This window comes from Podarcis raffonei, chromosome 2 (assembly GCF_027172205.1).
Source record: "Podarcis raffonei isolate rPodRaf1 chromosome 2, rPodRaf1.pri, whole genome shotgun sequence".
NCBI lineage: Eukaryota > Metazoa > Chordata > Lepidosauria > Squamata > Lacertidae > Podarcis > Podarcis raffonei.
The window spans coordinates 41,856,409-41,870,334 of NC_070603.1; the positions used below are offsets into that span (position 1 = coordinate 41,856,409).

Here is a 13,926-nt window from a genome sequence, read left to right on the forward strand (position 1 = left end):
AAGCAACGTGTCTTTGGCCCCTTCTGGTTTCCTTTTGGCTACCATACCAGGTGTAGTTTACTGCAGACAGTTCTTTTGGGGGGCAAATGGCAGTGAGAAGGGGACTGTTTCTCAGAAGAAAACCTGCATGAGGCTCTGATCCAGATTAGAAGCATATTCTACATTGGGGGGGGGGCCTGTGATTTCCCCCCTTTCTTTCAAAATAAAATTGACCAGTTTAAGCATGCCTCTTAAAAAGTGCACAGCTCATAACATGTGTTTATCCTTGCCATGCCTACTTTCTTTAAAATAAAGATAAGATAAATATAAGAGCTCTTATCTTTCAACATGGGGGAACTATTCACCTGTATTCTGAAGTTGTAGAATCCCAGGAGGGAGGTAACATGTTTTTCCTCCTGAACATTTTGATTGGCTCTGACCATCTCAGGGGAAAGGATGGGAACCAATAAGGTAGTGTTTTCGTGTCAGGAGGCAGCCTACATTATATTAAAACATGTTGTGTATGTGCACATAGACTGAAGTAGTCTGGCCTATGAATGTGGGCAAGAAACTATACTTTTGTAGTGTTGGGACAATGCCACACTGTGCCGTGTGAAGATTCAAGAACTATGATGGCCTTCTAGGTATTTCACAAACCATCTCTTCATTTTAGGGAAGGAGTTGGTGCTATTCCTCCGTTCGCCAAGTCAATCCTGTGAACAGGATTCCCTGAGTCCAGAACTGGATATTTTTGAGTTTCAGGATATGGGGCCAGACTTTGACTGCTGTGAGCAGACACGTTTCTCTGTGCTCTCCAATGACAGTGGGATTGAGCGAGACCTGCCCATTCTGGGTGATGAAAATCAGTCTTGCACTGCTGAGGCTGAGCACTCTCGGCTCCAGAGGAAAGGTTGCATGAAGAAGAAGGGGTCTCCTCTGGACAGCCTCGCTTTCCTACAGAGCGGCTCTAATGGGCAAGGAGCAAAGCCTGCTGGGAAGCTGCATCGGAAATCTGGGGGTAGCGTCATGGAGCCGGTGGCTCAGCTGAAACGGCTGCACACAGCTCGTGTCTTGGTACTGGGTGATGACAGAATTCTGGGGCGCCTAGCCCAGGCCTATTACTCCCTGAGGTAAGTGACTGTCATGATGACTTTGAGAAGAGGGAGAGTTTTGCTGTGTTTGGGACAGAGTTCCCATTTCTGTGTGGTGGAGTTGCAGTATCTCCTTCTAGGCCAAGGAGGTCCAACTTCTCATACCAAGTGGGCCACAAGAATACTTTGACATGGAACCCATGGGCCACACACTGCCCATACCCTCCAACATTTCTCTGAAGAAAATAGAGACATAATAATAATTTATACCCCACCCATCTGACTGGGTTTCCCCAGCCACTCTGGGTGGCTTCCAAAGTATATATATTGTGTGTGTGTACACACACACACACACACACACACACACACACAACAAAACATTAAATATTAAGAAAGCTTCCCTATACAAGGCTGCCTTCAGATGGCTCAGGGGTCAGATAAATCCATACCCTCCAATATTTTTCTGATTAAAATAGGGACATCCTAAGGAAACACTGGACATCCCAAGATCAAACCAGAAACTGGGGCAGCTACTGTAAAACCGGGACTGTCCCTGGAAAATAGGGACACTTGGAGGGTCTGACACTGCCTTGTGTGTGTGTGTAGGAAGCAAGCCCACAATTTGATGCTTCCCTCCCCCCAGCCCTCACACTGCCTTCCCAAAGTGAGGCACCAGGCTTTGGAAAGGAGGCATGAGACTCTGGCAGGGTACTAGAGCGCTCCCACCTCCTTCCCAAGCACTAACTAGGCTTTGGGGAGGAGGCTGGAGGAAGGGTGGTGCAAGGGCTGGGCCTGCGGGGGTGTCAAATATTGCCAAGGGCTTCCAAAAAGATATTGGGGGCCACATTATGCCCTGGGGCCATGTGTTGGACCACTCTGTTCTAGGCACTGCTGATGTGAAAGCATGGTCATGATTAGAACAAGGTGTTAGTACGAAAATGGCATGGGCACAGGCAGGTCTCTTTAGGGTGCTCAGCATGATTTAATGGGAAGTTTTATGCTGGCTAGGGACAGCGGGGGGAGGGGGAGGAACATACCAAGGAGTTCCATGGGAAATAGTGGCAACCATATTCTTCCTGGCTAGAGAATGACATGGATTCCTCCCCCTACATACCGTTATTTGTGGATATCAGAATACTATGTGCACAAGTCCACCTGTATCCTCTCCACCAGAAGAGATGAGATACTGGAATGACCTAAGAACAATTTTCCCTTCCTCATTTCCAGGAAGCGGGAGAGCAGACGTGCCTTTCTTACACCAAGGCTAAAAGTGCAATTTTACTATGTGCCTGTTGTGGAGGAACAACCCACATCTTCCCCCACCGAGGTGAGCAGCTCAGGGCCATGCAGAGGACGGCAGAGCTAGTTTGTGGTTATCCTCTTCCTACCACGGTCCTAAGCTCTTTGTGCTGGTGAGCTTACTCTACTTCTTCTCTTCCAGGAAGGTGCTCTGCCTGACCAGACAGAGCCTTGTGAGTTGGCTGCTTACCTTGGAAGAGCTGATCCATGGTACGAGAGCAACATTAACACCCTCTGTCACATGATTCCGAAGCTGGCCACCATGGTAGGAGAGGAGCCCTTCCTTCTGCTTGTATTCCTTAGAACAGGGATAGGAACCCAAGGACTCCAACTCCCATCAGCCCCAGCCAGCAGGAGCAAATGGTCAGGGACTGTGGGAGTTGTAGTCCAGCAACATTTGCAGGCCCACTGGTTCCCCACCTCTGCCTTAGAAACAACAATGGGAATTTTTGGAATGTTCTTCAGATGGCAGAAGGAATTGTCACTGAGGCTGGTGCTCAGTCAGAAGCAAGGGCCAAGTACTTCCAGATCTTATGTATACCTAGACCATGGGTAAACCTGAGGCTCCCATCAGGCTCAGCCAGCATGGTGAATCATCAGGAAATATATGCATTATAGTCCAACCGTTGGAGAACACCATGTGGGCAACCCCTGATCTAGACTTACATCCATTAGCATGCTTGCTGGTGAAAGGCTAGTTCTTCCTCTCCAACTCATAATAGAGGTAGAATAGAATGGCCCAATTTTTTTAAAAAAAATTAGTATTTCACTTTCTTGGCTATAGTGTTGTAGATACAACATGAGTTATGTGTACCATCCCTTGGCTGCCTAATTCACCAAGCAGGTGAAATATCAGGAATGATCAGGAAGCTAACAGAAATAGCAGGTAACTTGGCAGTTGGTTTGGACTGAAGCAGTCGTCTTTGATCCCACACAGCCCTCTTCTCCAAGCAAATCTACAGTCTCTGAGCTGTTCATCGTCGATGTGATTGCGTACTATGTGCGTCTGGGCTTGCAGCCAGTCTTCTTCCAGGTGTATGCAGTGAAGGTCAGTGCTCTCTTCCTGTTCTTTGAGCATTGTGAAGTTTACCACCAGGCTGCACAAAAATTATATTCATGACACTTGTAACAGTTCACCCACTTGGAAGGAACCATGCTTTGAGAGCCTCTTTCTGCCTTTCAGCTTTTCTTCAGTAATGCAGATTTGGAGCCTGTTGAGGACATTTTCTTGATTGAATTGAGTCTAATGCTTGAAGAATTCAACCCTTCCAGAGGTCTGTATCTCATTTCAGGGCTCCCTAGATATCGCAGAGCTCCTTTCAGAGCTCCCTGATCTCTCCAGCTGGGGAAGTGTTCGCTGGTCTTCAGCCAGGCTGTGTCTCAAGAAAATAAAAAGTTAAGAAAGGAGGCAGAAGGGTAACTGGTCATTGGGGGGAAAACACCAAGTTGTGTGTTCTTCTGTGATGCCATCAGTTGCAGAACTCATTGGCTCTTATTTTTCCTGTCACTTTTATTCACATACTATTCCCACTCCAGCTGTACTTATAGGTCCTTATAAGGAAAAGTATGCCCCAATATTCATCCTCTCCCCTCCCCCTGTAAACTTAAATGGGAAGATAGCTGTGTCAGTATCCCAGATAATTGAAATCTGTGGCTGTTTCTTTTGCAGACACTCTACCAACGAAAAAGAAGCTAGCAGTAGAAGTTCCTGGTGCAGATCTTACACTCATGTATAAGAAGGTGAGAACATTTATAAATAGTGGGCAGGAAGGGACAGGTACAGAGTCCTGGCAATTATCATGGCATGATGAGGCTACGAATGCTGGCAGAACCTGTAATTTGTTTTCATTGATGGTCCAGAAAATATGGATAAACTTCTAGAGAGACAATTAAGCTGTCCTGGCTTTTCTTCCTGCATATTTCATGCTTACCCAGAATGATCGGCTTCTTAGTTGCTGGATGGATGGGGGGAGTTCTCCACTGTTCTCTGTGCTGATTGCCTGACACATGAAAGGCATAGAACAATGGTCTGCTACAGTAAAAAGAAAAAAAGAGCACTGTTTCAAAATATAGAAACAGCAATGGTTATACTGTATGGTTGAAATAATAACCCATTGTTTCCAATAAGGATTGATGCATTTTTTTCACTGGGAAACAATGGTGATTTCTGTCTAGGTTTTGCTGAGTAACCGTGAGAAGGAGGAGACACTTTCACTGCGATCCACAGGCCTGGTTATTAAAGCCATTCCCTCAAATGAGACTGAAGGTAAAGGCATTGTATAGGTGGGGAAAGCACACACTAGTTTTCTAGGCTTCCACTTTTCTGGATTCCTAGCTGGATTCCTGGGCGAGAGCTGGAGTTCTGCAGATGACATGCACTCTTGTTCCAAAGTGAAGGAGCAGTCTAAACGTGCTTCATGGTAGGTATACATTCTTTTTGCCAACTTGCTGCTGTCACAAAAAAAATGGGGAGAGGTTAAGATGTCCACTTCATTTCTGAAGAGAGGGACAGCTCAGAGTTAATCTAATGTATATTTTAGACAGCTGTTTGTTCACTATGCATTTGGACTCTTCTTACAATATTGTAACCAAAGTATGCATGATGGATCCTGAGATCAAACAGCAGGTTTTTGTCTATGTTTTGAAACAGTTGGATACCATTTTGCACCAAGATGGTGGGCTGAAACTCTACTGATATTTTGATTTCTTAGAATTCCTTAGCAACTCTAGGTATGAGGCTGCTAGTAATCAAATAAGAGAAACAAACAAGACCCACAGAATGCCAGCAAATTGGTTTGGGAGAGACACATTTAAGCAATCACATGGTGTCTGTTCCCCCCCCCCAAAGAACCCAACAGTTGTTTTCTTATGCTAAAAAATGTTCTGTGAAATGAGTGCCTTAAGATGTTGCAGAGACCCTATCAGTCAGTGTTCTGCACAACTCCTTCTGCTTCAAACTGATGAAACTTGTTCCCCCCACCCCAGGCTCAGTCCTCAAAATGTTATGTAGGACAAACAATTAGTGAGGTTTCCAAAATTGTGTGACACCTACTTTTATGCATGTCTGTTTTTTCATAGACACCCTGTTCTTGTGAGGGAGCAATCAGCTGCTAAATTATGGTTTTAAAAAAGAAATGATAAATGAATGGTGGGACTTGTGTTGGTTATCATCTGTGATGCTACATGCACCACCCAATAGGTGCCAATGAAACTCATACAACCACCTTCCATGCAGCAATGGAGGAGCTAAGCTGGGGAACAAATACACACATTTTCCCCAGCAATTTTGAACCTCGGGGAAATGTTTGTATCCCTTCAATATATCCTTCAAAGTCTTTCTTTAAGAAACACTTGGATCTTCCACAACAGGCATAGGCAAACTTGGTCCTCCAGATGTTTTGAGACAACAATTCCCATCATCCCTGACCACTGGTCCTGTTAGCTAGGGATGATGGGAGTTGTAGTCCCAAAACATCTGGAGGGCTGAGTTTGCCTATGCCTGTTGCACAAAAACAGAGTATGTTCATTGTAGCTGTATGTTCATTGTGTAGCCCCCCCCCCCCACAGCCCCCCATATATCTTAAAAGGTCCTAGGAAGGGAGGACGAGGAGGAACTATAAAGTCTGAGTGAACTTCTCCATGCTGTTTCTCAGGGTAGGAGAAGCAGCGTTCTGACTGTGTTCTAGAGCTCTCTTCTACTGCTGCATAGAACGATGTTAGTCATGGAGGACATTTGGGCCAGTGCTAAACATGGCAGGGGATCATGCAAATGCTTCAGTCGAGGCAAAAAGAAGAGCGAAAGTCATGACTGATTCATCCATCTTTCTTCATTGTACTCTGCAGATCTGGTGTGCTTGAATGTGAATACTACTGAAGTTGTAAAAGTATCCAACCTCTCAGGACGATCATATTCTGTAAGTGACACTCTGATTCTTCAGAATTAGGAACTTAGTGGTGCTGCTTAGTATCTACAGGGAGGAAATGTAGGATTTTCCACCTATTTTACAATACAAAGTAGGAGAGAATCATAAAAAATGTTACCCTCAATGGAACTTTATGAACCCACCTAGTGTAGAAGTTAAGTTTGCTCCAAATTTTTTCTGAAGCAAAAATCAGCAACCCTAGACCCATTAATGAATAATCATAGTAGCTGAACATAAAAATTACAACCTCCTTTCCTCATTCTTCTGTTGACCATGTCTGCTGAGTCTCCATGGGCTTCTTTATTAACGACATCTTGCTAAAATCTCAAATTCCAACAAAAACGACCCTGTGTATTTTTTTGGGGACGGAAACTTTCACACATAGCAGTTCTATGTCACTATGTCAGGTGCTGAAGCCACTCTGATACTTGAATCAGGATCCCTTCAAGCTGTTTACTTAGGTTATTGAACCTTGTGCTTTCCCAATGAGGAATGCAAATCCTCCTTTCCCAGAAAAGAATGTTACATGAGTCCTTTGGGTTAGAAAGCAATCAGGTTTGCAAGGGTATGTGTGCACTTGGAATGGAAACTGTTAAGCTTCTTTGATGAGCCCCTTAGTAAATTGACTGCCTGATGCTGACCTACATCTCAGATCACAGGATATGTACAACACAAAGTGGCTTTGACACAGGACAAACAGCTCAACAAGCATTTCATAATTTCAATTGCATAGTCAGCCTTCGTGTGATGCTGTTGGACAGATATTTTCTTCCTCTTTTCATCATGGCACTATTCTTCCAATATGTAGCTATTTACAATTTCACATGGCTAAAATTGAAATGACAAAGAAATATCCATTTCCTTTCCAGAAGGATATATAAGTCACTAGGTTTGTAATCCAAAATGTTAGATTCTAAATTACATTTATTCCTCAAAGATTAATTTTATGCTGGAAGAAGTATTCTCCTGCACCTGTGAAAGAAAGGAAAAAGGGGTTCCATTTCAGGCTTATACATCACATACACTTGCTTTTCACTTCAGATTTCCCCCCCATTTCACCATCAATAATTCCTACTGAGCTGAAGATTTTTGAATAAAACAAACTTATATGCACAGTTGGAACAGCATTTCCATTGCAATTAGTTTCAGTATCTGAAGAGAGAAATGAATTATCAATGATTTCTCCATTGCATAATTTATCAAATAGGCTGATTACACCAGCAGTGAATATTTAAGTTTCCACTCTTGTCAATGTCAGAACCAAGCCACTATCTTGTAACCACTCACTTTGCAGGTTTCTAAATGTTTATTGGCAATACATAATTACCTTTTTCATTGGTGAACCTAAGAGCAACAGTAAAATGCCCAACAGTCATGATTATAAACAGATTTTACCAAAATAATCTGTCACAGTACAGAGCTTGTGTAGCGAATTGCTTTGTGGAACCTGACACGGAAAATAAATGGCATTGCATTTTGGTTTGTTGAACGTGGTAATTAATGTTTTGTAAAAAATGCTTCGCTAAACTTGTAGAAGGACTGATATCAGTAATGCAACCTGAGGACTTCAGAAGACTTATGGGTTGTATCTAACAAAGTTGCCCTGTTGTGCAAGGACTTGTGCAATAGAACTTCCTCTCCCTGTGCCCCCTGCCCAAAAATCTGCTCTGGAATGTTGGGGTAACCTCCAGAACAGATCTGGGTGGGGTGCAGGGGGCTTCAGGAGAGAAAAGAGAAAGTAGGATCCACTGTGCAGCCAGAGGTCCTTTCACTAATGCGATTACTTCATTGGATAGAACTGCATTTGTTTTCCTCCAAGTAGCAAATAGGAGCTTTGAGAGAGTGGGGGAAAGAGCACAGGGATAAGGGTTAACCCATCCTTCCCTTGTGCCACAGCCCCAGTCCAGTCTGTTCCCCTTGAGGCTGACATTGCTATTAAAGGCAGGAAATCCTATTCACAGATCTTCTGAATCATGTCTGGATGTGCCCTGAGAGACAGCTTTTTAGAGCAGGATTTGTTCTGTGCTTACCCACCCTTTGCACAATTCTATTGCCGGTTTTTGTTTTCTGTTGCTAAGGTAGAAACTTGAGATTCATGCCACAGAAAACAAAAAACTTGCTAATCCAGTAACACCATGTATTACATCACTTGTTTGCATTTGGCCTTGACTAAAAAAAGCACCCACCCCCTGTTAAGCAGAGCATTTTATTGCATTTTTGTTCCAGTTAGTGACAAACACTATTCGAACACGCAACATCAAAATCAGAAGCACAGAACAAAGGACCTTCACTGTGTGCCTAGACAAGGACTCTAGGAGACTCTACAAGAATGTGACCAGGTAGGGCTCTCCAATAAACTGTATATTATTAACTTTTCACCCAGGTGTCCCTTCCCCATTCCTCAAAGCCAGTTCTTGAACAAGGTGTGGGTGCTACTGATAACCACTGTCAACTCAAGAACTGCCTCCAGGGAAACTGAAATGGATCAGAAGCAGTGGAGGACTTTGGTCTTTCAGATTTCAGCAGTTTTATACTGCTTTATTTGTCATGGTTTGACATTGGGATATGCAACTTAAATCACTCTGAGGGCCACCTGTATCTTGTAACTAACTCATGTGGCTAGATGTAACCTACTCGGTGACAAATCAAGGCTTTACAGTATTTACAAGTAATTACAGAATTTTAAAACTCTGTTGGTTTTTGTGCATACATCACTGTAAAATTTAGATGTTTGGGGCAATTATTTTATCTCAGTAGTCAGGAAACTTTGGGGCCTGAGGACCAGAGCTTTATTTCCCTGCACCCCATGCATCAACTTTGACAGGTGAACGGGGCCACCCACCTGCCGATGGTCTGATGCCATGATGACATTAGGTGCCTGATAGATGGGCATGGTGATAGTCTTGCTCACTGTCAAAGTTGTCCTTCCTCAGCATGTTCCCTAGAGGGAAAGTAGTACCCAGCAGGATTGAACTTCACACTCACCAGCTGATGAGTGCAGGGAAAGCACTGGTGAAGCAGCAGTCAGCAGGATTGAACCCCACTGCTCACCCATCAGCTGACATCACCTAGTGATGTCAGCTGTCTAACAAGTGAGTGAGATTTGGAGAAAATGGCCTCATGGGCCAGAAGTCCCCTAACCCTTTTCTTTCTGGACTGCAGGATTCAGCACTGAAGTGTTCTCGTTTTAACATACACCACACTCCTTGGCAAAGCCTAAATTTGTCATACAAAGCTATTATAGCATTTTTAGCCCCCTTAAAGGTACTGGGTGATATTCAACTAACATATTCCATTAGAGCAAAGATTTACACTTGTGCAATTGAATGACTCCCCAACTACCTCCTGTGTGTGCCTTGCAGGTTGGGGGCGCCCCTAGAATAGATTTAGGGGGTGTGCAGGAAGGTGGGAGTTCCATTGTGCAAGCAGAAATGATTACGCTGGTGGGATGTGTTAGCTGCACACCACCCATGTTATTCTTCTCAGACTAATCAGCCTCAGTGATTGTCAATGATAATGTCAACTATTGGTGTGCATTCAAAATATATGCAAAGGTTTTGCAAATTATATGCACCTCATTGCCTGAGATTCAAATACCCACTAACAGGTTTTCCAGATAAAAGAACTTCATATCAGAATTGGGTGAACACCAGATCAGATTCTGACCAATAGCTTGTGTATTTAGCAAATGGAACAACATCTTTTGTTTTCTTGCAGTATTGAAGTTTTCCCATGCCTAGAACCCAGCTACTGCTTACAAAAGACAAGAACCAGACGGTCTAGCCTTGAGGAAGAGGAAGATGTGGGACTGGCCAAATACTTACCTAAATCTTTATTGCTACCTATCAACACTTTTGCAGGCATTGTTCAGTGAAAAAGCTGATAGCCACAGCTATTTCATCTTTTACTGCGTCTGATTAGGGAATATCTAGTGATTGTGTTCCTCCTGTGAAGCAGTTCGCGGAAGAAAGGAAAAAGCAAGGAGAACAACAAGGAGAACAAGCAAGGAGACCAGAACAACAGCTCAGGTCTGCAGCAGGAGATGAATCCCAGCCCAGTACAGAGAAGCTGTGTCCTTCTATAATAGTAGCAGATAAAACTGTGGCAGGGGGCGTGTACAAAACAAAACAGAGTATGAGAGTTTCAGACTTCAGTGCCATGCTTTCCTTATATTCATCTTCCACTGGGCAAGGAGAGAATAGTTTTGTTTCACCAGGACACAACAAATGAAATGGTGGTAATTAATGCTAAATATACTTTCCTTTGAACCCTAGTTGTGATCACAGCTCTGCTTAGTCAGGTGTTGCTGGACTGTGGTATAGATATGGTTATTCTGTAGAACTACCACAGACAGGTAAGCAACTGTTCTGAATTTAGGGATTTGGATTTAATGAAACAGTATGCAATTTTCGTTGCTGTTGTTAGCAGAATCTTGGGATAAAGGGTGTACATGCTACCCATCAAAGGAATTGGGAGGGGGAATCCAAGTGACTATAGAGACGTTTGAACAGGCACATATGTGGTGGTGACTGTGTGGAATAGCACACAATATGTACCATAGGCAGGGCAAAATGTTATGCAGACAGAGGTCAAGCGTTTTCCCATGAGAACTGGGCTCCTGCTATCTTGCAGAGTGCTTTAGCCATGAAGTGAAGCATAGGCAATAAACCTCCAGCACTGGTGGCATGAAGGAAGGACTTTGTGGTGGTGCTGTACAGGTGCACAAGAAGGTTAGTGGGCCTTGCTGTGGCAGAGTCAGGTCAACACTGTTTCCTGCCTTCAGTATTTTTATTTATTTATTAATTAAAATATTTATATTTTGTTATTTGGTCCCTCCCCAGTTCACAATAAAATTGCAGCTAAATACAATATAAATAGTAAAATGGAAATGGAGACCTAAAAGCCAGGTGTTAAAACATGCAAAAGAAGGGGGCACAAATTGATAAACTTGCTGTACTCCAAGGTGTCATGAAACTTGGCTTGCTGCTACAGTTTACTCTTTTACATCATGCTCTTCTAGATCTTACACAGCAAGGCATTTGGACTTTTCAGCAAGGGTGTTGCTAGGTTCTTTAAAAGTGTGGGGCAGAGGTCCATAGAAACAAATTTGCATAGCAGATTTATACGTATAAGCACAGATTTATGATATAAATATCACAGAAGGCAAGCCAATTCATTTCCCTTCCAAATCATCCAGATAAATTATTCAGTTAATTTGCACCCCCCCAGATCACCCCAAATTAGCTCCTCTTCCATTCATTTACCCCCAAATTAATCTCTCAACAGATCTTGTAGAAATCATGTCAAATCTGCTTCACTTACCCTCATTTATTACTCCCATGCCCTGGGCAAGATTAAGAGGTCCTAAACCTCTATTCAAAATAAAAGCTAAATGGTAAAATAAAATTTTATTTTCTGAAATGACACAAAGCATGTCATGTGCAGCACAAGACAGGACCTTTGCATTGTTTTGATTTACATTATTAGGACGCCCCCTGGTGTAGGTGGGGATAAGTAATAAAAAGAACACACAATGTACCATTTTGCTTGAATTCATTACCCACCCAGAAACTCAGAGCACACAGGACAAGATTTGGGGTCTATGCTCTGTGAGTTCACCTCTAGCAGCGCCCCTGATTCTCGGCCTAAACAACAGTATGTTTCTACTTCAGTTGCTTCATGTCTGAATGTAAGACTTTTAAAGTACCGTATTTTTTGCTCTATAAGACTCACTTTTTCCCTCCTAAAAAGTAAGGGGAAATGTGTGTACATCTTATGGAGCAAATGCAGGCTGCGCAGCTATCCCAGAAGCCAGAACAGCAAGAGGGATTGCTGATTTCACTGCACAGCGATCCCTCTTGCTGTTGTGGCTTCTGAGATTCAGAATTTTTTTTTTCTTGTTTTCCTCCTCCAAAAACTTGGTGCATCTTGTGGTCTGGTGCGTCTTATAGAGCGAAAAATATGGTAATTCATAAACAATGCCATAAGGTTTATTGCAAGGGGAGAAGGCACTAAGAGTAGACATATGCTAGAATGTGGAAAGGATAAATTTCCTAGAGGGAAAAATAATAAAAATGTAGGTCAAATAGCAGCTGATAGAACCACATGTAGCAGTGATACTCCCGTGAGTTGTTAAGGACAGTGGCTTTAAAAAAGCAAGAAAAGATTTCAAAATGTTTGCAGTCTTAAGCATTTTTTTAATTGGTTCTCTTAAGTATGGTGCTGTGGCTACATGTTTACAAACCAGAAGGTTATATGATGGATTGCTTTGAATTTTGTAATGGAGATATCTGTATTAACTAAGAATGTATATTATGTAAATTAATTATAAATTATTTGTACAGATGTAATACACTTTGTATATTCAAAAGTGGAATCCTTTAATTTCATTAAATAACTTCCAAGGATGTTTGATGTCATGTATTCATTTGACAGTTGGCAGCAGAAGTAAGATATCCTGTATCTTAGGTTAGTTATATCAACATGATTTTCGTGTCCCCTGTTGAATTGCACATTCTGATTCCATTGCAAGACTGTATAGTGTGGAGAACCTTTGGTCAGTGGCCAGGGATGATGGGAGTTTTAATCCAACAACATCTGGAGACCCAAAGGTCCCACAGATGCTGTTTTCTACAGTGGCACTTCATTTGTGTGATAAGCTGTACAATATGCACCTCTGTATTGTAAGTGCAACACAGTGGATATATGTGTGTTTGTAACTGCAGTTTTAACAGGTATTGTAGCCTCAGTTCCAATAAATCATCTAATGTTAGGAAAACCCATTGTTTCCAGTAGAAAGTTGGACAGGGATGTTGTAGTTCTGGAGACGATATTCCAAAAAAAAGGGGGGGACACCCCAACCCAAGTGGGACGTTATATATGATTGCTTCCGGAGTGTAGAAGAATGATTTCAATTGAAAGCTTTTAAGCATTCAGTCATAGCAACACTGCAAAGGTACAAAGGGGTTGGGTGGTTTCTTTATATCTTTTAATGATGCTTTATGCTCAACCCAAAGTCTTCTGTAATCCTGATACAGTGTTCCACTTTCCTTCTTACCTATTGGCAGGCTACAACAATATGGCTTTGCAAACAGTAACACCTGAAGAGCTAAAAAGTTCTGTGTCTGGTTGGATCTGAACTGCTTTCAGCTCCCACATCAATTAAATTTGAAATACATCTGTGAGTATCTGATGCAACGCTGCTGAAGCAGGGCAAATATATATTTAGTCAAAGAGCATCAAAACTGAACAGAAGGTTTATCTTTTAAGATTATCCAATTGTATTCCTTGTAGCTTTACACCCCAGTCCTAACAATAGTTATTCAAAAGTCAGCATTAGTTTTAATGGAGTTATTGCCTCCAAGTAAATATGCTTGTGACTGTAGTGTAATTCCACATAAGTGAGATATTAAAATAATCTAGGTACATTGAAACTTTATACTATTCCTTTACTTTTACCTACTGTTCCAGAGAAGTCCATTTGTGTATCACTTTACTTTCATGTGTTTCACCAAGGACTACTTAAATACCAAACAGATTGAACTGGAAACCAAATAAAACCTAGTTAAAGACAAACCACCTGTACAATTCTTTACCAGTAAATAATTAATTTGTCTTTGAAAAAGAATACCTCT

The 13,926-nt window shown here is 42.3% G+C and overlaps 1 protein-coding gene across 2 annotated transcripts in view; it reads left to right on the forward strand.

Moving 5' to 3' along the window:
- PIK3R6 (phosphoinositide-3-kinase regulatory subunit 6) overlaps positions 1-11,992 on the forward strand; it is a 35,281-nt gene extending 23,289 nt beyond the window's left edge. For both annotated transcript variants that reach the window (XM_053376181.1, XM_053376180.1), the window contains 10 exons: positions 653-1,109; positions 2,298-2,397; positions 2,512-2,634; positions 3,307-3,417; positions 3,553-3,643; positions 4,039-4,109; positions 4,545-4,635; positions 6,213-6,283; positions 8,519-8,631; positions 10,010-11,992. In XM_053376181.1, the coding sequence (XP_053232156.1) occupies positions 653-1,109; positions 2,298-2,397; positions 2,512-2,634; positions 3,307-3,417; positions 3,553-3,643; positions 4,039-4,109; positions 4,545-4,635; positions 6,213-6,283; positions 8,519-8,631; positions 10,010-10,166 (1,385 nt within the window). In that variant the 3' untranslated portion in view covers positions 10,167-11,992. The remainder of the gene's footprint in view (positions 1-652; positions 1,110-2,297; positions 2,398-2,511; positions 2,635-3,306; positions 3,418-3,552; positions 3,644-4,038; positions 4,110-4,544; positions 4,636-6,212; positions 6,284-8,518; positions 8,632-10,009) is intronic.
- The last annotated feature ends 1,934 nt before the right edge of the window (positions 11,993-13,926 follow it).